General features: G+C 47.7%; 1 protein-coding gene across 2 annotated transcripts in view; it reads left to right on the top strand.

Moving 5' to 3' along the window:
- The window catches only part of LOC311284072 (receptor activity-modifying protein 3), a 26,046-nt gene extending 56 nt beyond the window's left edge, over positions 1–25,990 (top strand). Inside the window, exons 1-4 of one of the 2 annotated variants that reach the window (XM_084398904.1) lie at positions 1–218; positions 18,691–18,720; positions 18,844–18,994; positions 23,662–25,990. The exon at positions 1–218 is cut by the window's left edge and continues 56 nt beyond it. In XM_084398904.1, the coding sequence (XP_084255030.1) occupies positions 173–218; positions 18,691–18,720; positions 18,844–18,994; positions 23,662–23,917 (483 nt within the window). In that variant the 5' untranslated portion in view covers positions 1–172 and the 3' untranslated portion in view covers positions 23,918–25,990. Of the gene's footprint in view, positions 219–18,687; positions 18,721–18,843; positions 18,995–23,661 lie in introns of both variants that reach the window. The other variant, XM_084398903.1, reaches the window with a different exon arrangement.
- The last annotated feature ends 567 nt before the right edge of the window (positions 25,991–26,557 follow it).

The raw sequence follows: 26,557 nt of genomic DNA, 5'->3' as shown, positions 1-26,557 counted from the left end.
CATTCGCTTGCTGGATCTGATGGACGGATGATGATGATGATGATGATTGAGGGATGAAGAGCATGTTCACCCGCTCCTGAATCAGTCGCATGAACATGTGTTTGTCTGGATATGAATGATGAGTGTATTCCAAGATTTGAGGTGACTGAATCAAACTCGCTTCTTCATCATCATGGACCCGAATCTTCTGACACTCATCAAACTTTCTCTGATTTTCGGTGAGTTTATTTTCACCTTTTTATGTCAGATTATTATTTAAAACGCACTCGAGTGTTAAGAGTGTCAGGGGAAATAAACGTGTGCGCGTGTGTGTGTGTGTGTGTGTGTGTGTGTGTCCTGCTGTGATGTTTAATGAGTTGCTTTAGCTCATAGTCAGCAGATCTCACACACACAGACAGTGATGATGATGATGATGATGATGATGATGATCTGAAGTAAACTCAGTGTTCTGTCCGTCACTCGCTGTACAGTGAGAATATTCCTGACCCTTATTAACCTTCTGATTTATAATGTCCAATGCTTTAAAATCAACTGAACTGTTCATGTGATATTTCACAATTTATTTAAAATATATAATTCATAAATAGTAAATTAATAGTAAATATAATATATTATGTATTTTTGTATTATTTGAGACAATTTAACATGGCTGCACATCTGGAACATCTGTCTTATTGCAGCACCAAAAAGATTGGAAAATAGTATTATTATATTTGAAGTAAAAATAAACATGAAGATTTTCTCTGTTGTTTAATAACTGATGCATCAAAGGGTTAAAGGACTTTCATCACTGAAAGCTGAAGCTCATGATTGAGTCATAATGGATGATATAAATGATCATCAGCACTTATTAGGTTACAAGAACAAACATTTTACCAGTGAAGTTTAAGCGTGACGGCAGAATGAGGCGATTAGAGTATCAGGAGAGCTGATGTATTCCATGTCTGGAATTCTGAAGTTCACTATGAGCTCACACACGCTCACACACGCTCACACACACTCACATAGACTCACACACGCTCACACACACTCACACACACTCACATAGACTCACACACGCTCACACACACTCACACACGCGTCGCTCACACACGCTCACACACGCTCACACACACTCACATAGACTCACACACGCTCACACACGCTCACACACACTCACATAGACTCACACACGCTCACACACACTCACATAGACTCACACACGCTCACACACACTCACACACGCGTCGCTCACACACACTCACACACGCTCACATAGACTCACACACGCTCACACACACTCACACACACTCACACACGCGTCGCTCACACACGCTCACACACACTCACACACGCGTCGCTCACACACACTCACACACGCTCACATAGACTCACACACGCTCACACACACTCACACACACTCACACACGCTCACATAGACTCACACACGCTCACATAGACTCACACACGCTCACACACACTCACATAGACTCACACACGCTCACATAGACTCACACACACTCACAAACACTCACAGACGCACACACACTCACATAGACTCACACACGCTCACATAGACTCACACACGCTCACAAACACTCACACACGCTCACATAGACTCACAAACACTCACATGCTCACACACGCTCACAAACACTCACACACACTCACACGCTCTCATAGACTCACACACGCTCTCATAGACTCACACACGCTCACATAGACTCACACACACTCACATAGACTGACACACACTCACACACGCTCACATAGACTCACACACGCTCACATAGACTCACACACACACACTCACATAGACTCACACACGCTCACAAACACTCACAGACGCTCACATAGACTCACACACACTCACATAGACTCACACACGCTCACACACACTCACACACGCTCACATAGACTCACAGACGCTCACACACACTCACACACGCTCACATAGACTCACACACACTCACATAGACTCACACACACTCACACACGCTCACATAGACTCACACACACTCACATAGACTCACACACGCTCACAAACACTCACAGACGCACACACACTCACATAGACTCACACACGCTCACATAGACTCACACTCACATAGACTCACACACACTCACATAGACTCATAGACTCACACACGCTCTCATAGACTCACACACGCTCACATAGACTCACACACGCTCACACACACTCACATAGACTCACACACGCTCACATAGACTCACACACACTCACAAACACTCACAGACGCACACACACTCACATAGACTCACACACGCTCACATAGACTCACACACGCTCACAAACACTCACACACGCTCACATAGACTCACAAACACTCACATGCTCACACACGCTCACAAACACTCACACACACTCACACGCTCTCATAGACTCACACACGCTCTCATAGACTCACACACGCTCACATAGACTCACACACACTCACATAGACTCACACACACTCAACTCACATAGACTCACACACACTCACACACGCTCACATAGACTCACACACACTCACATAGACTCACACACGCTCACAAACACTCACAGACGCACACACACTCACATAGACTCACACACGCTCACATAGACTCACACTCACATAGACTCACACACACTCACATAGACTCATAGACTCACACACGCTCTCATAGACTCACACACGCTCACATAGACTCACACACGCTCACACACACTCACATAGACTCACACACGCTCACATAGACTCACACACACTCACAAACACTCACAGACGCACACACACTCACATAGACTCACACACGCTCACATAGACTCACACACGCTCACAAACACTCACACACGCTCACATAGACTCACAAACACTCACATGCTCACACACGCTCACAAACACTCACACACACTCACACGCTCTCATAGACTCACACACGCTCTCATAGACTCACACACGCTCACATAGACTCACACACACTCACATAGACTGACACACACTCACACACGCTCACATAGACTCACACACGCTCACATAGACTCACACACACACACTCACATAGACTCACACACGCTCACAAACACTCACAGACGCTCACATAGACTCACACACACTCAAATAGACTCACACACGCTCACACACACTCACACACGCTCACATAGACTCACAGACGCTCACACACACTCACACACGCTCACATAGACTCACACACACTCACATAGACTCACACACACTCACACACGCTCACATAGACTCACACACACTCACATAGACTCACACACGCTCACAAACACTCACAGACGCACACACACTCACATAGACTCACACACGCTCACATAGACTCACACTCACATAGACTCACACACACTCACATAGACTCATAGACTCACACACGCTCTCATAGACTCACACACGCTCTCATAGACTCACACACACTCACATAGACTGACACACACTCACACACGCTCACATAGACTCACACACGCTCACAAACACTCACAGACGCTCACATACGCTCACATAGACTCACACACGCTCACATAGACTCACACACGCTCACATAGACTCACACACGCTCACATAGACTCACACACGCTCACATAGACTCACACACGCTCACATAGACTCACACACGCTCACATAGACTCACACACGCTCACATAGACTCACACACGCTCACATAGACTCACACACACTCACATAGACTCACACACGCTCACACGCTCACATAGACTCACACACGCTCACATAGACTCACACACGCTCACATAGACTCACACGCTCACACACGCTCACACACGCTCACATAGACTCACACACACTCACAAACGCTCACATAGACTCACACACGCTCACACTCACACACGCTCACTAGAGATGCGCGGTTGGCGGTTACAGCCGCGGACTCCGCGGATTGGGCGGATGACGTGACGAAAAATAATATTTTAATTAAATTCGGGCGGGTGGCGGGCGGTTGAACCAATCAAATGAAAAATATATGTATACACAAATCAACGGATGGCGGGCGGGTGCGGTTTTGAAAATTGGTCAAAAACGTTGGTGCGGCTGGATGGCGGACGGATGATGATTTTTGTGATGCGGTTGCGGATGAAATAATAGCCCATCCGCGCATCTCTAACGCTCACACACACTCACATAGACTCACAGACGCTCACACAGACTCACACGCTCACACACGCTCACATAGACTCACACACGCTCACATAGACTCACACACGCTCACATAGACTCACAAACACACACACTCACACACGCTCACATAGACTCACACACACTCACACTCACACACGTTCACATAGACTCACAAACGCTCACAGACGCACAGACGCTCACACACGCACAAACGCTCACACAAACTCACACACGTTCACATAGACTCACAAACACTCACATAGACTCACACACGCTCACAAACGCTCACAGACGCACAAACGCTCACACACTCACATACGCTCACACACACACGCTCACTCACACACACTCACAAACACTCATATAGACTCACATACGCTCACACACACACGCTCACTCACACACACACACAAACACTCATATAGACTCACACACGCTCACAAACGCTCACAGACGCACAAACGCTCACACGCTCACATACGCTCACATAGACTCACATACGCTCACATAGACTCACATACGCTCACATAGACTCACATACGCTCACACACACACGCTCACAAACACTCATATAGACTCACATACGCTCACACACACACGCTCACTCACACACACACACAAACACTCATATAGACTCACACACGCTCACAAACGCTCACAGACGCACAAACGCTCACACGCTCACATACGCTCACATAGACTCACATACGCTCACATAGACTCACATACGCTCATATAGACTCACATACGCTCACACACACACGCTCACTCACACACGCTCACAAACACTCATATAGACTCACATACGCTCATATAGACTCACATCAGCTCACATAGACTCACATACGTTCACACACACACACGCTCACAAACACTCACATACACTCACATAACATACACTCACATACGCTTACACACACGCTCACACACGCTCACAAACACTCACATAAACACTAACATACGCTCACATAGACTCACATACACTCACATACGCTCACACACACACGCTCACAAACACTCACATACACTCACATAACACGCTCACACACACACACTCACACGCGCTCACAAACACTCATATAGACTCACATACGCTCATATAGACTCACATACGCTCATACAGACTCACATACGCTCATATAGACTCACATACGCTCACATAGACTCACATACGCTCACATAGACTCACATACGCTCATATAGACTCACATACGCTCACACACACACGCTCACTCACACACGCTCACATACGCTCATATAGACTCACATACGCTCATACAGATTCACAAACACTCATATAGACTCACATACGCTCATACAGATTCACATACGCTCACATAGACTCACATACGCTCATATAGACTCACATACGCTCACATAGACTCACATACGCTCACATAGACTCACATACGCTCATATAGACTCACATACGCTCACACACACACGCTCACTCACACACGCTCACATACGCTCACATAGACTCACATACGCTCATATAGACTCACATACGCTCACACACACACGCTCACTCACACACGCTCACATACGCTCATATAGACTCACATACGCTCATACAGACTCACATACGCTCATATAGACTCACATACGCTCATACAGACTCACATACGCTCACATAGACTCACATACGCTCATATAGACTCACATACGCTCACACACACACGCTCACTCACACACGCTCACATACGCTCATATAGACTCACATCAGCTCACATAGACTCACATACGTTCACACACACACACGCTCACAAACACTCACATACACTCACATAACATACACTCACATACGCTCACACACACACTCACACACGCTCACAAACACTCACATAAACACTAACATACGCTCACATAGACTCACATACGCTCATATAGACTCACATACGCTCATATAGACTCACATACGCTCACATAGACTCACATACGCTCATATAGACTCACATACGCTCATACAGACTCACATACGCTCATATAGACTCACATACGCTCACACAGACTCACATACGCTCATACAGACTCACATACGCTCACACAGACTCACATACGCTCATATAGACTCACATACGCTCACACAGACTCACATACGCTCACACACGCTCAGAGCCAGAGTGTGTCATTGAGAAGGTTACAGTTTTCCCAGCATCCCTCAGTGATCCTCATCCTCATGATCCTGAGCTGCTAATGAATCAACACACTGAAATACAGGAGGAATCCTAATGGGAACAAGAGCAGTGTAGGGAGAGAAGCACAGAGACATGAGGAAGATGAAGTGTGTGTGTGTGTGTGTGTGTGTGTGTGTGTGTGTGTGTGTGTGTGTGTGTGTGTGTGTGTGTGTGTGTGTGAGTGAGGAACGAGAGCAGTGTAGGGAGATGCTCAGTGTGAGAGAAGCACAGAGACATGAGGAAGATGAAGATGAAGAAGTGTGTGTGTGTGTGTGTGTGTGTGTGTGTGTGTGTGTGTGTGTGTGTGTGTGTGTGTGTGTGTGTGTGAGGAACGAGAGCAGTGTAGGGAGCCGCTCAGTGTGAGAGAAGCACAGAGACATGAGGAAGATGAAGATGAGGAAGTGTGTGTGTGTGTGTGTGTGTGTGTGTGTGTGAGGAACGAGAGCAGTGTAGGGAGCCTCTCAGTGTGAGAGAAGCACAGAGACATGAGGAAGATGAAGATGAAGAAGTGTGTGTGTGTGTGAGGAACGAGAGCAGTGTAGGGAGCCGCTCAGTGTGAGAGAAGCACAGAGACATGAGGAAGATGAAGAAGTGTGTGTGTGTGTGTGTGTGTGTGTGAGGAACGAGAACAGTGTAGGGAGCCGCTCAGTGTGAGAGAAGCACAGAGACATGAGGAAGATGAAGATGAAGAAGTGTGTGTGTGTGTGAGGAACGAGAGCAGTGTAGGGAGCCGCTCAGTGTGAGAGAAGCACAGAGACATGAGGAAGATGAAGATGAAGAAGTGTGTGTGTGTGTGTGTGTGTGTGTGTGTGTGTGTGTGTGTGTGTGTGTGTGTGTGTGTGTGTGTGAGGAACGAGAACAGTGTAGGGAGCCGCTCAGTGTGAGAGAAGCACAGAGACATGAGGAAGATGAAGATGAAGAAGTGTGTGTGTGTGTGTGTGAGGAACGAGAGCAGTGTAGGGAGCCGCTCAGTGTGAGAGAAGCACAGAGACATGAGGAAGATGAAGATGAAGAAGTGTGTGTGTGTGTGTGTGTGAGGAACGAGAGCAGTGTAGGGAGCCGCTCAGTGTGAGAGAAGCACAGAGACATGAGGAAGATGAAGATGAAGAAGTGTGTGTGTGTGTGTGTGTGAGGAACGAGAGCAGTGTAGGGAGCCGCTCAGTGTGAGAGAAGCACAGAGACATGAGGAAGATGAAGATGAGGAAGTGTGTGTGTGTGTGTGTGTGAGGAACGAGAGCAGTGTAGGGAGCCGCTCAGTGTGAGAGAAGCACAGAGACATGAGGAAGATGAAGATGAAGAAGTGTGTGTGTGTGTGTGTGTGAGGAACGAGAGCAGTGTAGGGAGCCGCTCAGTGTGAGAGAAGCACAGAGACATGAGGAAGATGAAGATGAAGAAGTGTGTGTGTGTGTGTGTGTGTGTGTGAGGAACGAGAGCAGTGTAGGGAGCCGCTCAGTGTGAGAGAAGCACAGAGACATGAGGAAGATGAAGATGAAGAAGTGTGTGTGTGTGTGTGTGAGGAACGAGAACAGTGTAGGGAGCCGCTCAGTGTGAGAGAAGCACAGAGACATGAGGAAGATGAAGATGAAGAAGTGTGTGTGTGTGTGTGTGTGTGTGTGTGTGTGTGTGTGTGTGTGTGTGTGTGTGAGGAACGAGAGCAGTGTAGGGAGCCGCTCAGTGTGAGAGAAGCACAGAGACATGAGGAAGATGAAGATGAAGAAGTGTGTGTGTGTGTGTGTGTTGTGTGTGTGTGTGTGTGTGTGTGTGTGTGTGTGTGTGTGTGTGAGGAACGAGAACAGTGTAGGGAGCCGCTCAGTGTGAGAGAAGCACAGTAGGGATGCACGATGATTTCAGCACAACATCGGTATCGGCCGATAAAAGCTTTAAATGACCATCATCGGCCGATATGATCATTTCTGCCGATGAGCCTTGCCGATAGGGTGGTGTGTTTCCTATGTGCACGTGACGACTGTGCATGAGGGCCAGCAACTTAACATGTGGAGGCATTTCCAGCATGGGGTCAGTTTGGTTTGAGATGTGCTGGGGACAGAGATGCATTCGCAAGTGCATTTTCAGAAGTGCTGGGTACAATGACGCAGTAATTTTTTTTCTCTTTGGTGCAGGTCATGTTTTGAAAGACGATGTCCTGTAGCTTACTAATGTAAACTCTCCAAGCTACTATGCTCTCCATAGAGCATAAAATATTCATTTTATTTTATTTTATTTTATTTTATTTTAATAAATGTTCGCATTTATGAGGAAAACCAGTGGCAGTTCTCGGTTACGGACGTGAGCGCTCTGAAAGCGGCACTAAAAGAGACTGCTTTAAAACTTCCACAGAGACCTCAAGCAGAAGCACAAAGCCTTTCTAAGTGAATTTCGTTTTGTATTAATTGTATCTTAATTTTAATCAATGTTTCATCAACCAATTGCCTGGATTAATAAATAAGTAAAGCAGATAATAGATAATAGATATCACGACACGGAGGCGCCCGCGATTGAACTGGAGCTAGTCTCATAAATGAAACGAAACTCAGCATAGCCTACTTGCCTCACAGACCTGAGAAATATATCTATTATCTACAGAACGCTTGAAATCATATTTTTAAACAGAACAATTCAAAACGAAAGAAAACTATGTAATCCGAAATGTGCATTTCTCTCTGGCGCGTTCACTACTGCGGAGATCGCGAGTCATCGTCAACTTCATCTTTGCAGCCGACACAGAAAACACTTGTTTATTAGTAAACAAGTAAAATGTCTCCTTGCTATATTTGACATATTCATAATCATTACTTTTGCGGTTCGTTGTGACTGCTTGTAGTTGCTTTATTGGCAGCGCCACCCTTACAGGTTACATGAACGGGTCGCCACTGCATCAGCACCGGAAACAGGGGAGCATTTGGTAGACCTGTTCAAGTAGAATAACATTTATTTTTATTTATTTTACTCCTAAGGACTGAAGTTTGAAGTCTGAATTTAAAAATAAAATGTGGCACTGGCATATAATTTATTCTCCAAGTGAAATCATTTGCCTATTTTTCAGGGGTGAATGTCTGTCTACATTTGTAAAATTATACATTTATGGTAGAAACAAATGTTGTTTTGTTTGTCTTGTGTATTGCCTATCTACAACACATGAGTGTAATACGGTAAAGGTAGTACAGGAGAGAGACTTGGATTTCTCTTCAGTAAAATTAAAGTGTAAATATATCAGGGGGAAAATGTGTATATATATATCGGTATCGGACAAAATTAGTTTGAAAATATCGGCATATCGAATATCGGCCAAAATGCAATATCCTGCATCCCTAAAGATGAAGATGAGTGTGTGTGTGTGTGTGTGTGTGTGATCACTGTCAGCGGCTCGATGGAGTGTGTGTGTGTGTGTGTGTGTGAGGAACGAGCATCTCCTCGTCTGAAGTGTGACTGTATGTGGAAAGTTTAATGTGATTTGTTGTCATCAGGAGTCTTGTCTGAACAGCAGAAACATGTTCTTACAGTAGAAACATCTGTTCTCCATCACTCACACTCGTTCTGTGTGTGTGTGTGTGATCACTGTCAGCGGCTCGATGGAGTGTATGTGTGTGTGTGTGTGTGTGTGTGTGTGTGATCACTGTCAGCGGCTCGATGGAGTGTATGTGTGTGTGTGTGTGTGTGTGTGTGTGTGATCACTGTCAGCGGCTCGATGGAGTGTATGTGTGTGTGTGTGTGTGTGTGTGATCACTGTCAGCGGCTCGATGGAGTGTGTGTGTGTGTGATCACTGTCAGCGGCTCGATGGAGTGTGTGTGTGTGTGTGTGTGAGATCACTGTCAGCGGCTCGATGGAGTGTGTGTGTGAGATCACTGTCAGCGGCTCGATGGAGTGTGTGTGTGTGTGTGTGATCACTGTCAGCGGCTCGATGGAGTGTGTGTGTGTGTGTGTGAGATCACTGTCAGCGGCTCGATGGAGTGTGTGTGTGTGTGTGTGTGAGTGAGATCACTGTCAGCGGCTCGATGGAGTGTGTGTGTGTGTGTGTGTGTGTGAGATCACTGTCAGCGGCTCGATGGAGTGTGTGTGTGTGTGTGTGTGTGTGTGTGTGTGAGTGTGTGTGATCACTGTCAGCGGCTCGATGGAGTGTGTGTGTGTGTGTGTGTGTGTGTGTGTGTGTGTGTGTGTGTGATCACTGTCAGCGGCTCGATGGAGTGTGTGTGTGTGTGTGTGTGTGATCACTGTCAGCGGCTCGATGGAGTGTGTGTGTGTGTGTGTGTGAGATCACTGTCAGCGGCTCGATGGAGTGTGTGTGTGTGTGTGTGAGATCACTGTCAGCGGCTCGATGGAGTGTGTGTGTGTGTGTGTGTGAGTGAGATCACTGTCAGCGGCTCGATGGAGTGTGTGTGTGTGTGTGTGTGTGTGAGATCACTGTCAGCGGCTCGATGGAGTGTGTGTGTGTGTGTGTGTGTGTGTGAGTGTGTGTGATCACTGTCAGCGGCTCGATGGAGTGTGTGTGTGTGTGTGTGTGTGTGTGTGTGTGTGTGTGTGTGTGTGATCACTGTCAGCGGCTCGATGGAGTGTGTGTGTGTGTGTGTGTGTGTGTGTGAGATCACTGTCAGCGGCTCGATGGAGTGTATGTGTGTGTGTGTGTGTGTGTGTGATCACTGTCAGCGGCTCGATGGAGTGTGTGTGTGTGTGTGTGTGTGTGTGTGTGTGTGTGTGATCACTGTCAGCGGCTCGATGGAGTGAGTGTGTGTGTGTGTGATCACTGTCAGCGGCTTGATGGAGTGAGTGTGTGTGTGTGTGTGTGTGTGTGATCACTGTCAGCGGCTCGATGGAGTGTGTGTGTGTGTGTGTGATCACTGTCAGCGGCTCGATGGAGTGTGTGTGTGTGTGTGTGATCACTGTCAGCGGCTCGATGGAGTGTGTGTGTGTGATCACTGTCAGCGGCTCGATGGAGTGTGTGTGTGTGTGTGAGTGTGTGTGTGTGATCACTGTCAGCGGCTCGATGGAGTGTGTGTGTGTGTGTGTGATCACTGTCAGCGGCTCGATGGAGTGTGTGTGTGTGTGTGTGTGTGTGATCACTGTCAGCGGCTCGATGGAGTGTGTGTGTGTGTGTATGTGTGATCACTGTCAGCGGCTCGATGGAGTGTGTGTGTGTGTGTGTGTGTGTGTGAGTGTGTGAGTGAGATCACTGTCAGCGGCTCGATGGAGTGTGTGTGTGTGTGTGTGTATGTGTGATCACTGTCAGCGGCTCGATGGAGTGTGTGTGTGTGTGTGTGTGTGTGATCACTGTCAGCGGCTCTGTAGTGTGTGTGTGTGTGTGTGTGTGTGTGTGTGTGTGTGATCACTGATGTGAAGCGCAGATGTCTTCAGTCGTGTTGTGGATTGAGACAGACAGTTGCACGAGTGATTTAGCAAACACACGCATGTGTTGTGAAAGAGAAACACACACACTCACAGGAGCTCGAGTGTATTCTCTTTATTAACTTTCTGCCTATAGTTACAGTCGTCATAATGATTCAGTTTCTGTGTGTGTGTGTGTGTGTGTGTGTGTGTGTGTGTGAGAGAGAGCAGGTGCCCGTGTGAGAGTGACTGTGATGAAGAGTGACACGAGCGCTGGTGTGTGTGTGTGTGTGTGTGTGTGTGTGTGTGTGTGTGTGTGTGTGTGTGTGTGTGTGTGAAAGCAGGTGCCCGTGTGAGAGTGACTGTGTCATGAAGAGTGACACGAGCGCTTGTGTGTGTGTGTGTGTGTGTGTGTGTGAGAGAGCAGGTGCCCGTGTGAGAGTGACTGTGATGAAGAGTGACACGAGCGCTGGTGTGTGTGTGTGTGTGTGTGTGTGTGTGTGTGTGTGTGTGTGTGTGTGTGTGTGTGTGTGTGTGAGAGAGCAGGTGCCCGTGTGAGAGTGACTGTGATGAAGAGTGACACGAGCGCTGGTGTGTGTGTGTGTGTGTGTGTGTGTGTGTGTGTGTGTGTGTGTGTGTGTGTGTGTGTGTGTGTGTGTGTGTGTGTGTGTGTGTGTGTGTGTGTGTGTGTGTGTGTGTGTGAAAGCAGGTGCCCGTGTGAGAGTGACTGTGTCATGAAGAGTGACACGAGCGCTTGTGTGTGTGTGTGTGTGTGTGTGTGTGTGTGTGTGTGTGTGTGTGTGTGTGTGTGTGTGTGTGTGTGAGAGCAGGTGCCCGTGTGAGAGTGACTGTGTCATGAAGAGTGACACGAGCGCTTGTGTGTGTGTGTGTGTGTGTGTGTGTGTGTGTGTGTGTGTGTGTGTGTGTGTGTGTGTGTGTGAGAGAGCAGGTGCCCGTGTGAGAGTGACTGTGTCATGAAGAGTGACACGAGCGCTTGTGTGTGTGTGTGTGTGTGTGTGTGTGTGTGTGTGTGTGTGTGTGTGTGTGTGTGTGTGTGTGTGTGTGTGTGAGAGCAGGTGCCCGTGTGAGAGTGACTGTGTCATGAAGAGTGACACGAGCGCTTGTGTGTGTGTGTGTGTGTGTGTGTGTGTGTGTGTGTGTGTGTGTGTGTGTGTGTGTGTGTGTGTGTGTGTGTGAGAGCAGGTGCCCGTGTGAGAGTGACTGTGTCATGAAGAGTGACACGAGCGCTTGTGTGTGTGTGTGTGTGTGTGTGTGTGTGTGTGTGTGTGTGTGTGTGTGTGTGAGAGAGCAGGTGCCCGTGTGAGAGTGACTGTGATGAAGAGTGACACGAGCACTGGTGTGTGTGTGTGTGTGTGTGTGTGTGTGAGAGAGCAGGTGCCCGTGTGAGAGTGACTGTGATGAAGAGTGACACGAGCGCTGGTGTGTGTGTGTGTGTGTGTGTGTGTGTGTGTGTGTGTGTGTGTGTGTGTGTGTGTGTGTGTGTGAGAGACTCACGTGTCCTGCTGTCACTAACCCTACTGGAGAAATGTCACACTCACAGCAGAAACTGTTTGAAAAAACAAATATGAAGAAAATTAAATAAGTTACAATTAATTATTATTATTAATGAAGTAAACAATGCATTCAAATATTAGTATGTAGCCTTTGAGTAAACGTTGCTTTAAAAGTGAAAATTTTGTAATAAAATAAAAAACAAATGAACAAGTGTGAGGTCTATGCGTGTGCAGTTACACTGGAGACTGAGTGCACAGATGCTACTTTACTGATAAGCTTCTAGAAATAAAACTCGTTTACTGAATTATTAGACATTAATGATCCGCTGCTGTTCACTACAGCACACAGGGGTCACCAGCACCTTTCTGCCTTCACTAGATGTTACATTTGACTATATATTCACATAGAAAACAGCTATTTTAAGTGTAATAATATTTCACTGTTTTACAGTATTTTTGATTAAATAAATAAGTCTAGTCATCTTCATTTATATAGCGCTTTTAGTGATGTTGTTCCAAAGCAGCTTTACAGATGCAAGGATAGTTTAAAGTAACAGAGATTGTTTTGGCTTTATAGCGGTTCTTGAATAAAGTTATTTTCCAGCTAAAGTTAGTTTGATTGATTCGCTTCCGTCGCAACGATCATTAGTTATTATACTTAGGGGCCGCTAACACGACACCGTTCTCACAGGAAACTCTACACAGACTTTAAAGTCCAACTGAAATCAAAATGGACCCTATTTACTTTGTTAGCGCATATTACTAGTCTTGTGGTGAACAATTAATCCGTGCAAGTTAAAACACGGAAAAAAATGTTTTGGCTTCGTAATCTTTAATCAAAATCTGAAAATGCCCCTCCTCTCTGCCTTGGAGGACCTTCCCTGATGACGTATGCTTGACGGCTTGGGTTGAGAAACGCTTAACCACTCCTCAAACCGTTAGTCTGTAATGAGCGAGAGATGGAGAGGAGGAGCGCTAGAGTAAAACCCTGCCCTCTGTTCAATATTCCTTTTCACTGGGAAATACGTCACAGCACTGGAGAAAAGTCGTTTGCAACTTCCGGTTCATGCGGACTTTAAGCGCGAGACCTGTGGGAACGCTGACGGCGCACATGAGCATTACCAGTTCAGGCTACTGGTGTGCGCGTGTGAAGATATGTGCGCAGGTTTGTAATTCCCTACAAAGCAAGCCTTAAAAAACTACTTGTCTGGCCTTAACATTTTGATACAGAATTTTGTCACTTCGGGGCAGATTCTCCCGACAGCGCTTTATCTGTAGAGTGGGAAAGGGATCCTCCATAGGGAGAGACTAGTTGGCACTTCAGCACCCGGCTATGACATCGGGTCCAGGCGCAGGTCCATTCTACCGCCAGCAGTCGATTTAGATATTCTAGGTATTATCAACTGGCCGGAGTTTTGAGATCGCAAGGTTTTTAGTACCTATGATCACGCGCGTGAACTCGACAATCGACTACTGTGGACGTCGACCGAAAACAGGATGTAAATACAGGTATGTGCGCTGGCTGAATAAACATCATTTTTATTCATATCTTTCACATCTACTGCAGTCAGATTCACCCGCGTTCACTCCGAAGGAATCACTCACATGACCTGTGCACTTGTAATGACACATCAAGGATGTTAAGAGGCTAAAAGCAGGTTTAAAACTTGCCCCATTGAAGTCAACAGGGTGCAGATTTTAAAACGAGGATAACTCGCCGTAGGAAACACAGATTTGTGTCGTTGTTCTCTGTACTGACAGCACTCCAAATGTACAAAAAAATGAGCTCAATGTTAAAATTGACTGGAGTTCTCCTTTAACTGGCCGAAGAAAAGCAGAAGAGACTCTTTCAGAAACATGAACAAACGTTGATTATTCCCAGCGTTTGAGTGTCCGGTTAATGCATCCGAGTTCCTCCGAGAGCCTCTTTCATCACAGCTAATATTGATTTGATCAGATGTGATTGTCCTGAGGAACAGATTCGACGCGGGAACGAGAGCGAGTGATGAAGTGTCTGCGCACGACGGTCAGAAACGCCATACAATAATACAACATCCATCTTCATATTATACTGACATCTGATTGGCTGAGAGGTTTCAGATCAATATCAGATTATTGAGTTTTCATTTTAGAGTTAGTCGTTCTGCTCACGATCTAAACCTCATGTTCTTCCTTATTCCCATCATGCTCTCTGAATGCAGTTTGACCTTTCCAGCTGAGCTTTGACCTCTTGACCTCTGCAGTCGAGGGCACTCACTCGAGCGCTGGTCTTCATCCTGTCAGTGTGTGTGAGAGAGACTCTGGAGAACATCTCAACTCACATTTCTAGTAAATCTCACTAAGAGAAAGACTGTTGGAAAACACTCCAATACTTCTGCATCCGCTCAGAGTTTACACGTGAGGATCATATATCTGGTATAATTAATAATTATATTATATATTTGTCTGATAAGACTGATGTGAACCACAGTGTTTGTAATTCAGCTGATAAAGAACATCATGGGGTTAGATTCACACACACACACACACACACACACACACACTCACACACACACACACACACACACACTGATGCGCTCTGAATAAAAGCACCTGCGAGATGTAAATGAGAAGCACAGGCGTGTTTAATTAAGATCCATCAGTGATTAAGAGCGAGTGTGTTTGTGTGAGCAAGCAGTGACACACACACACACACACACACACACACACACACTCAACCCTGAAACACTAAACTGAAGTGACTGCAAGGAGATTGCGAAGGAGAATTGGACGAATTCCATTAGGAAGCGCAGAAACACCTTTCATTTCAGAATTTAATTGAGGCTGTGATCCTGCAGCGCCATCAGCTGTCATTAGTGTGTGTGTGTGTGTGTGTGTCTCGTCAGTGTGTGACGGTCATTCAAAATGACCATTACACTGTTGTGAATATGCCCACATCACTCACACACACACACACACACACACAGACACACTCGTACAGACACACACACACACACACACACACACACTCACTCGTACAGACACACACACACACACACACACACATACAGACACACACACACACACTCATACACAGACAGTTTAATTGCTCTCCTGTCGTTCCGTCTGATTGGCTGATTGTTTTTTCCCTTCGCTCTGAGTGGACGGAGCCGTCGCTATGACAACGCACATTATCACCTCAGTGCTTCATTTGTATAAGCTGTTTCATATAAATATCAATATGGTGCAAACAAACAATATAATCTAAGAAGTGAAGGCAGGGAAGAGAAGACGGAGTCGTCGAGCTGGAGTTGATGATGAGAAACCGCATCGTTTACATTCCCATCATGAGTGTGAGACCCAGTTCACTGTTCACAGTTGCACTGCCGTGATCCTGAGGCCGGGACACACACACATGGGGAATATTTTCAATATTAGGAATTATTAATGAGAAATTGTTTTACGAGTTTGATGTGAGGGAAAATCTGAAATCATGAAAATCTGAGTTTTCCCGTGTTTACCTGCTATAATCCGTGCTTCTAACAACCCAGAAAACATGAACAGTGAAACCCAGTAACTGTGTTTTGTTTTCAAAGTTAAACATGATGAGATGATCAATGTAACTCCACAACAACTACAGAAATGTCTCCACTAACATTCAGAAACTCTTCCTGAGTCTCTCCGTAAGGCTGCACTCGCTACTGGTTATTCTGGGATTCTGGATGAGTGAGATTGGCCTGTTCTGTTATTGCTGGAGTTTCTGAAGCTCGTGTAAAGACTCCGCCCTCTTCTGAATGGAGGCGGAGCTAAAGCTCATTTGCATTTAAAGGGACACACACAAAAACGGCGAGATTTTGCTCACATCCTAAAAGGGGCAAATTTGATAAGCTGTAATAAATGATCTGATATTTTGAGCTAAAATTTCACAGACTCATTCTGGAGACGCCAGAGATTTAAACATCTGGAGAAAAGAGGCATAATGTCCCCTTTAAAATGAGTTTGCATGAGTGCGCATCATCAGGCTTTCACATTAATTGTGTGTAAATGAGTCTGATGGTTCAGGACGCTGTGGTTTACATGGTTTACTCCAGTGTTCCAGTGTTTCTCACAGTGTTCCTCTGATCCGGGATGACGGACAGACTTCAGGCCGATGATCCCACAGGATTCAGAAGCTTCTCAGGGAAACTCCAGTGCTTCTGAACATTATCCCGGGCCTCGTCTGTGTCCGGCGCAGGAAACGCTATATTCAGCACAATAACACTCGAGTCCTCAAGGCGTGTGTGTGTGTGCGTGCGTGCGTGCGTGCGTGTGTGTGTGTGTGTGTGTGTGTGTGTGTGTGTGTGTGTGTGTGTGTGTGTGTGTGTGTGTGACAGACTCGTGCTCTACATTACTACACCTCTGCAGTCACATGACGTTTGCACTGAACACTAGTGCACATGTAATCAAGGTTTGGAAACACGAGGACAAACACTGACTTTCTAAACCGCCCAGAGAGTAAATGCTGGTGTGAGAGTGTAAACTCAGCATGAAAGGGAAGCTTGTGTCCTGCCGTCTGTCTGATACAGAGAATATCCAAGCGTCTCTTCAGACACGGACAGACCCGCTGAAGACCGGCTCCATTTACATGCTGCTCCGGCTGGTTTAGACTGGTCTAGGCTTAGACTGGCTTAGGCTGGTTTAGGCTGGTTTAGACTGGTCTAGGCTGGTCTAGACTGGTCTAGGCTGGTCTAGACGGTCTAGGCTGGTCTAGACTGTCTTAGGCTGGTCTAGACTGGTCTATGCTGGTCTAGACTGGTTTAGACTGGTCTAGGCTGGTTTAGACTGGCTTAGGCTGGTTTAGACTGGTCTAGACTGGTTTAGGCTGGTGTAGGCTGGTTTAGACTGGTTTAGGCTGGTCTAGGCTGGTTTAGACTAGTCTAGGCTGGTCTAGACTGGTTTAGACTGGTGTAGGCTGGTCTAGGCTGGTTTAGGCTGGTCTAGGCTGGATTAGACTGGTTTAGGCTGGTTTAGACTGGTGTAGGCTGGTCTAGGCTGGTTTAGGCTGGTCTAGGCTGGTTTAGGCTGGTCTAGGCTGGTGTAGGCTGGTCTAGGCTGGTGTAGGCTGGTCTAGGCTGGTGTAGGCTGGTCTAGATGGCGGAGCAGCATTAACATGCAGACCTGATGCTGTAGAGTAGAATAAGGTCTAGAGAATCTGCTGTCCGTCACTCATGATCACTGGAGCAAAGCATGAGATCCTGCTGAAGAATATATTAAGGACTTGGTGAGTTTGGTGTGGGTTTAAAATACAACCATGGTTGTAAATTGTTTAAAGTCAAGTAATTTATGCAGTACAGCAGCTCCACAGTATTAACCTGAAAAAATAACAGTAATGCTGCAAAGTTCATCGATTATGATTAAATTTCAGCTCTAGAGAAAATTATTCAGATTCATTCAGAAATGCAGTTCATAATAGTGTTTTCTTACAGGTTTACTTCATATATTTGACCTGTGTAAACAGGGATTTGCTGAGTTTTCTGCCATTAAAGTGAAATGCTTGTACAGAATCTCAGATGTGAAACTGAAACTGTGTGTTGTTCTATCAGCAGTGAAGGCGCTGGTGGCGAGAGGCTTATCAGGTGAGTCTGGTGTCTCAGGTGTGTGTGTGTGTGTGTGTGTGTGTGTGTGTGTGTGTGTGTGTGTGTGTGTGTGTGTGTGTGTGTGTGTGTGTGTTGGACTGACGCGTGTCTCTTCACACACAGACGGCGCTGACCCGCCCGTCACACACACGCTGCGGATCCACTGTAACCAGAGTCTTCTTCTGATGGAGATGGAGAGATGTGGAGAGACATTCACTGCAGACATGAAGCAGATCCATCCAGGCGACAGATGCAACCTCACACACTTCATCAGGTGAACATCATCAGTGTGTGTGTGTGTGTGTGTGTGTGTGTGTGTGTGTGTGTGTGTGTGTGTGTGTCGATCATCGTGTCGTTCATCATAACCCTGTCCCTCAGCACAGCTGCTCATGACCAGACGGATCTCGTGTTTCAGTATAAGTGAAGAATATTCATTTATAATAAATCTTAAGCTCTAGATTCACATATTTGATGCGCATAAACGTTGTGTTTCTGGTGTTTAATGAATCAGTCGATCAGCGTTATTTCTCCAGCGCTTTTTAAAGTTCTGATGTTCACAGCCACTTCACTGCTAATAACAAATAACAGAATCAATTATCAAACATCATCAAATGTGAAACAAATGTAAGTTCAGCTGTAAAGCATCCAGACAGAAGACAGTGATTATTCCTAATATTACTGAACAGTGTCTTTTAAACAATTAATTTCTGTTCGTCTCTGCTAACAGGGAACATTCTCTCAAAGTGATCAAACGTTCTTCCAGTAACATTAATAGAACGTTTGATCAAAGTTCTCTGGTCTTTAATAATGTTCTCAAAACAATATTTATTCATCATTCATGGAGCAATTTTTTTTTTTTTTTAGAAACGTTTTAGTTGGATGTTCATCTCACGTTTTTAAATGTTACCACTTGTTTCAGAACATTCAGAGAACATTCGAAAGTAACATTCACATAAAGTTTGAAGAATGATACAATGTAACGTTTTTTAGGTTTTTTGAACGTTCAGAGAACATTGAGAAATAACTTTTTAATTTTAGCATCTGGTCACATTAATCCTGCTGATAATAATAGTCAGATATGAACGAGCTGCAGAGACTGAACTTTTGCTGACCCGCTGGACTGGCCATTAGCGGGTCACAACACGACCCCAATTACTGTGTGTGTGTGTGTGTGTATGTGTGTGTCCAGACCTCAGTCCTCGAGGACCAATCCCGGCTCAGACACATCCGTTCATTTGCATACCAATCACAGGAAACCTCTTTAATTTCATTTATTAAGTCGTGGAGTTCATTTTCCCAGACTCGTGTGTGTGTGTGTGTGTGTGTGTGTTAGATCTCAGTGTTGGAGATTCATCAGCTCAATCGTGTCTCACACACTCCTCAAGATCAGCAGATCATCTTTATCTAGAGTCTGCTTCAGCTTTCTCCATGATAACATCAGCAGATGAACAGTGTGTGTGTGTGTGTGTGTGTGTGTGTGTGTGTGTGTGTGTGTGTGTGTGTGTGTGTGTGTGTGTGTGTGTGTGTGTGTGTGTGTGTGTGTGTGTGTGTGTGTGTGTGTGTGTGTGTGTGTGTGTGTTTTTGCTTCTGTCCCTGATGAACGAATGATACGATCACATGACCAATAAAGATTTAGTGAGGACGGTACTAATGGGCTCCACAGACACACTCACTCACACTCTCTCACTCACACACACACATTCAGTGTCCATGTTCTTCATGCCAGTATTAGTTTTGTGTTTTCATTGGTCGATCAGGAGTTTAGTGTGAGGAAGAGCATCTGCGTATTATGATATAAATTATGACGTTGAAAAGGGAACGAGCGCTGAGTGTTTATTAGTGTATAAAGCGCTGAGCTCGTGTGTGTGTGTGTGTGTGTGTGTGATCGACAGATTCGTTTAAAAAGCTCTGTGTCTCTGACTGCCTTCCTGAAGGAAATTACTGATCCACTGATTAACATTAAAAGGAAAGAGCTGCTTTTCTCCATGATATCAGTAATAACGTGTGTTCTGTCAGGACCACTATCGTCAGATATGATTGACAGTTAGCATGCAGTTAGGATTGGCGGTCTGGTTCTGTTCTGGTTAGCCTAGCATGGATTAGCAATAACCCCTCAGGGTAAACAGAACACAACCAACATGAATGTATTGCAGATATCAATTAATTTTAATGTACAACATAATTGGAGAATTTTAGTCTGATTCAGGGAGAACGCCAAATCCTGATGGAGACGGGTGGAGCTGGGGAGGGAGGAGGGCAATCCTGACGGAGACGGGCGGAGCTGGGGAGGGAGGAGGGCAATTCTGACGGAGACGGGCGGAGCTGGGGAGGGAGACAGGCGGAGCTGGGGAAGGAGGAGGGCAATCCTGACGGAGACGGGCGGAGCTGGGGAGGGAGGAGGGCAATTCTGACGGAGACGGGCGGAGCTGGGGAGGGAGACAGGCGGAGCTGGGGAAGGAGGAGGGCAATCCTGACGGAGACGGGCGGAGCTGGGGAGGGAGACAGGCGGAGCTGGGGAAGGAGGAGGGCAATCCTGACGGAGACAGGCGGAGCTGGGGAGGGAGACAGGCGGAGCTGGGGAAGGAGGAGGGCAATCCTGACGGAGACAGGCGGAGCTGGGGAGGGAGACAGGCGGAGCTGGGGAGGGAGACAGGCGGAGCTGGGGAGGGAGGAAGGCAATCCTGACGGAGACGGGCGGAGCTGGGGAGGGAGGAGGGCAATTCTGACGGAGACGGGCGGAGCTGGGGAGGGAGACAGGCGGAGCTGGGGAAGGAGGAGGGCAATCCTGACGGAGACGGGCGGAGCTGGGGAGGGAGACAGGCGGAGCTGGGGAAGGAGGAGGGCAATCCTGACGGAGACAGGCGGAGCTGGGGAGGGAGACAGGCGGAGCTGGGGAAGGAGGAGGGCAATCCTGACGGAGACAGGCGGAGCTGGGGAGGGAGACAGGCGGAGCTGGGGAAGGAGGAGGGCAATCCTGACGGAGACAGGCGGAGCTGGGGAGGGAGACAGGCGGAGCTGGGGAAGGAGGAGGGCAATCCTGACGGAGACAGGCGGAGCTGGGGAGGGAGACAGGCGGAGCTGGGGAGGGAGGAGGGCAATCCTGACGGAGACAGGCGGAGCTGGGGAGGGAGACAGGCGGAGCTGGGGAGGGAGGAGGGCAATCCTGACGGAGACGGGCGGAGCTGGGGAGGGAGGAGGGCAATCCTGACGGAGACAGGCGGAGCTGGGGAGGGAGACAGGCGGAGCTGGGGAGGGAGACAGGCGGAGCTGGGGAAGGAGGAGGGCAATCCTGACGGAGACGGGCGGAGCTGGGGAGGGAGGAGGGCAATCCTGACGGAGACAGGCGGAGCTGGGGAGGGAGACAGGCGGAGCTGGGGAGGGAGACAGGCGGAGCTGGGGAGGGAGACAGGCGGAGCTGGGGAGGGAGGAGGGCAATCCTGACGGAGACGGGCGGAGCTGGGGAGGGAGGAGGGCAATCCTGACGGAGACAGGCGGAGCTGGGGAGGGAGACAGGCGGAGCTGGGGAGGGAGACAGGCGGAGCTGGGGAGGGAGACAGGCGGAGCTGGGGAGGGAGACAGGCGGAGCTGGGGAGGGAGACAGGCAGAGCTGGGGAGGGAGGAGGGTAATCCTGACGGAGACGGGCGGAGCTGGGGAGGGAGGAGGGCAATCCTGACGGAGACAGGCGGAGCTGGGGAGGGAGGAGGGCAATCCTGACGGAGACAGGCGGAGCTGGGGAGGGAGACAGGCGGAGCTGGGGAAGGAGGAGGGCAATCCTGACGGAGACAGGCGGAGCTGGGGAGGGAGACAGGCGGAGCTGGGGAGGGAGACAGGCGGAGCTGGGGAGGGAGACAGGCGGAGCTGGGGAGGGAGACAGGCGGAGCTGGGGAGGGAGGAGGGCAATCCTGACGGAGACAGGCGGAGCTGGGGAGGGAGACAGGCGGAGCTGGGGAAGGAGGAGGGCAATCCTGACGGAGACAGGCGGAGCTGGGGAGGGAGACAGGCGGAGCTGGGGAGGGAGACAGGCGGAGCTGGGGAGGGAGGAGGGTAATCCTGACGGAAACAGGCAGAGCTGGGGAGGGAGGAGGGAGGAGGGCAATCCTGATGGAGACAGGCGGAGCTGGGGAGGGAGGAGGGCAATCCTGACGGAGACAGGCGGAGCTGGGGAAGGAGGAGGGCAATCCTGTCGGAGACAGGCGGAGCTGGGGAAGGAGGAGGGCAATCCTGTCGGAGACAGGCGGAGCTGGGGAAGGAGGAGGGCAATCCTGACGGAGACAGGCGGAGCTGGGGAAGGAGGAGGGCAATCCTGACGGAAACAGGCAGAGCTGGGGAGATAGAAGGGCAATCCTGATGGAGACAGGCGGAGCTGGGGAGGGAGGAGGGCAATCCTGACGGAGACAGGCGGAGCTGGGGAAGGAGGAGGGCAATCCTGACGGAGACAGGCGGAGCTGGGGAGGGAGGAGGGCGATCCTGACGGAGACAGGCGGAGCTGGGGAGGGAGGAGGGTAATCCTGACGGAGACAGGCGGAGCTGGGGAGGGAGACAGGCGGAGCTGGGTAAGGAGGAGGGCAATCCTGACGGAGACAGGCGGAGCTGGGGAGGGAGGAGGGTAATCCTGACGGAGACAGGCGGAGCTGGGGAGGGAGACAGGCGGAGCTGGGGAGGGAGGAGGGCAATCCTGACGGAGACAGGCGGAGCTGGGGAGGGAGGAGGGTAATCCTGATGGAGACGGGCGGAGCTGGGGAGGGAGGAGGGTAATCCTGACAGAGAAACACTACAGCTGCTGATAATCCTGAAGGAGCTGATATATGAGTACAGTGATAGAGTCGTATTCCTACAGGTCGAGGATCAGCTGAGAGTCACTGACGCTCCTCCGTGATATCAGCGTAACGAGCGTTTCCTCCGTGATATCAGCGTAACGAGTGTCTTCTGTCTCTCCTCAGGGAGTATCACATGTTCTCCTCCTGCACGGAGGTGAACGCCATACACATCGGCTGCTTCTGGCCGAACCCGCTGGTCGAGCGCTTCATCATCGGAGTCCACCAGCGCTTCTTCTCCAACTGCAGCCTGGACCAGCTGGTGTTCCTGGACCCGCCCGAACACACACTCACCCTCCTCATCCTCATCCCCGTCTTCCTCACGCTGGCCATGGTGGCGCTGGTGGTGTGGAGCAGCAAGCGCAGCGACGTCCTGGCCTAGGGTCAGGGGTCAGATGTCACGCTGGTGGTGTGGAGCAGCAAGCGCAGCAACGTCCTGGCCTAGGGTCAGGGGTCAGAGGTCACATGACTGTCAGTCCGACAGACTCTCCTTTATTTCAGACAGACGCTTTATTCCTGAATCACTGATGCTGAATCAGGTCCACTGTGAACATCCGTCAGGATCTGTGGATCGCCTGCTGTACAGCTGTTATTTAATGTTTTAATTAAATCAGGTAGAATTAGACTGTTTGTCGAGTCAGTTTGAGCGTTCATTATCATTCCGCTGGTTCATTTATCCAGTGATTGTGAGCTTGTTTTCTTCTCTGATCATTGAAATGATGAACGTATTCCTGTGAAACACAACGACTGCTATGATCCGATGAAAACAGTAAAGCAGGACATGTTTGAATCCAGCGAGAGCTCAGCCAATCACGGCTCTTTCAGGAGGACGGGATTATTTATATGAGGAGGAAAAGCCGTGTATTGTGTGCGACTTAAGGATACAAACAAAAGACAATAGTTGCTCTTGAGCGTCTGGCCTCGTCCTCGGCAGAGCGAGCGAGTGGAGTCAGAGCCGCAGGAAGGATGTGAACGTCTTTCCCATCGCGCCGATGAATGAGAGGAAACGGGCTGGTTATGATTTCACCAAAAGAGCTGCAGGATCATAAACCAGTGTTTCGACGGGTCGACAGGCTTCGTCATCATCATCATCACTCTCACACACACTCGGGCCTGAATGTCAGATTTATGCATTTAAAATCCATTTGGATTACACAGCTACAAACTAGTATTAAACTCAATGTTCATGCAAAAATGAAACAGATTTCTGCAAGCAGAAAATCATGGCATAGCTTATTATTAACTATATTTAAAAAATCATATTTTCAAAATGCATTTATTCCAATTGAGTAGGAGCAACATAAATGTTTATTAAGAAAATGTAGTCAGTTCAAAACTTTGAAAAAATATGACTGTGTGGAACAAGCAATATTCAGTTAAAGTACATGATAAATGTATAAAGCTGGTTAAACACATTACAGAAATATGACCTGTTTCATTTATGAATGACTGGCAAATATGCATCACATTAAAGGGACAGTTCACCCAAACATGAAACTCTTGTACAGTATAACTTCATTTCCCACAGAAACACAGAAGAAGATATTTTGAAGAATGTTGGTGACCATTGACTGTTTATTATTGTGTTTAGAGCTCATTATTCTCCTGTTTATCTCTCGAAAGCTGCTTTAAAACAATCTCTATCTCTGTAGAAATAAAGCTGAAAACACTGAGACTTTTCTCAGAAAGAAAGAAAGTAATTCAGGAAAAAACGATGACAGAATGATCATTTTTGGATGAACTAACCCTTAAAGTTTATTAGCTTATGTTTAAACCATTTAATCCAAATGCATAAATCTTAAATGCCTGAATATTGTGTGATGAGGCCTGGTGTGTATCCATGTGTTGCGGTAGTCTCTCAGTGTAGAGTGTGTGATGAGGCCTGGTGTGTATCCATGTGTTGCGGTAGTCTCTCAGTGTAGAGTGTGTGATGAGGCCTGGTGTGTCTCCATGTGTTGCGGTAGTCTCTCAGTGTAGAGTGTGTGATGAGGCCTGGTGTGTATCCATGTGTTGCGGTAGTCTCTCAGTGTAGAGTGTGTGATGAGGCCTGGTGTGTATCCATGTGTGTGTTGCAGTGGTCTCAGTGTGGAGTGTGTGATGAGGCCTGGTGTGTATCCATGTGTGTGTTGCGGTAGTCTCTCAGTGTAGAGTGTGTGATGAGGCCTGGTGTGTCTCCATGTGTGTGTTGCAGTGGTCTCAGTGTGGAGTGTGTGATGAGGCCTGGTGTGTATCCATGTGTGTGTTGCGGTGGTCTCAGTGTGGAGTGTGTGATAGAGTCGACTCGGAGTGTTTGAGTCGTCGAACGCCTCCAGCTCTTCCTGTTTACTCTCGAGTCCCACACTACTGAGTGCAAGTTCACAGAGGCACAACCAGGCTAATTATAACAGTTTCCGTCAGACGAGCGTTTCTTCCATGAGTTCCTGCTCTCACATTAGATAATAAATGATCTGATTTATTCTGTTTATGCTTTATTTATTCTGAACTGTCGATGTGATTCTGAGCAGAGAATCAGTGTTTATTTTGATGTTTATAGAGAACTAAACAGTTCATCAGTGGAAACTAGGCTTGTCTTTAATAGGACCTTTGGGTCAATATCTAATTACATTTTCTTTTTTTTCTTTAAGATTTACGAAGCACATTTGGATCATATAATTGGTTTGCTCAATGATCCCGAACAGAAGTGATTCATCTGTAAATAATGTTCATGATAAATACTGTGCATTTCCATCCTGACACTGCAGATGTGCCACAATTACAGGTCTAGAGATGCCACTGATGTTCAGGAAAACACACACACACACTCACACTCTCATACACACACTTTCTCCTGAAGCATCTGGATGTCGGTTCTCTTCATGAAGGTTCTAGAATAACCCCGTGTTCTGCTAATATTAGTCTCTATTGTGTCGGTGTGGCAGGAAGTGATGCGTCTGCTGTCGTCTGGCCGTGTCACACACACACTGAGTCAAACTGAGTTAAAGGCTCAGATGTTTGCAGTGTTTTGTGTGTCTGATAAATCACA

The sequence above is a fragment of the Rutilus rutilus genome (genome assembly GCF_951802725.1).
Source record: "Rutilus rutilus genome assembly, chromosome: 24".
Taxonomy (NCBI): domain Eukaryota; kingdom Metazoa; phylum Chordata; class Actinopteri; order Cypriniformes; family Leuciscidae; genus Rutilus; species Rutilus rutilus.
This window is presented reverse-complemented; position numbering and strand designations above follow the sequence as displayed.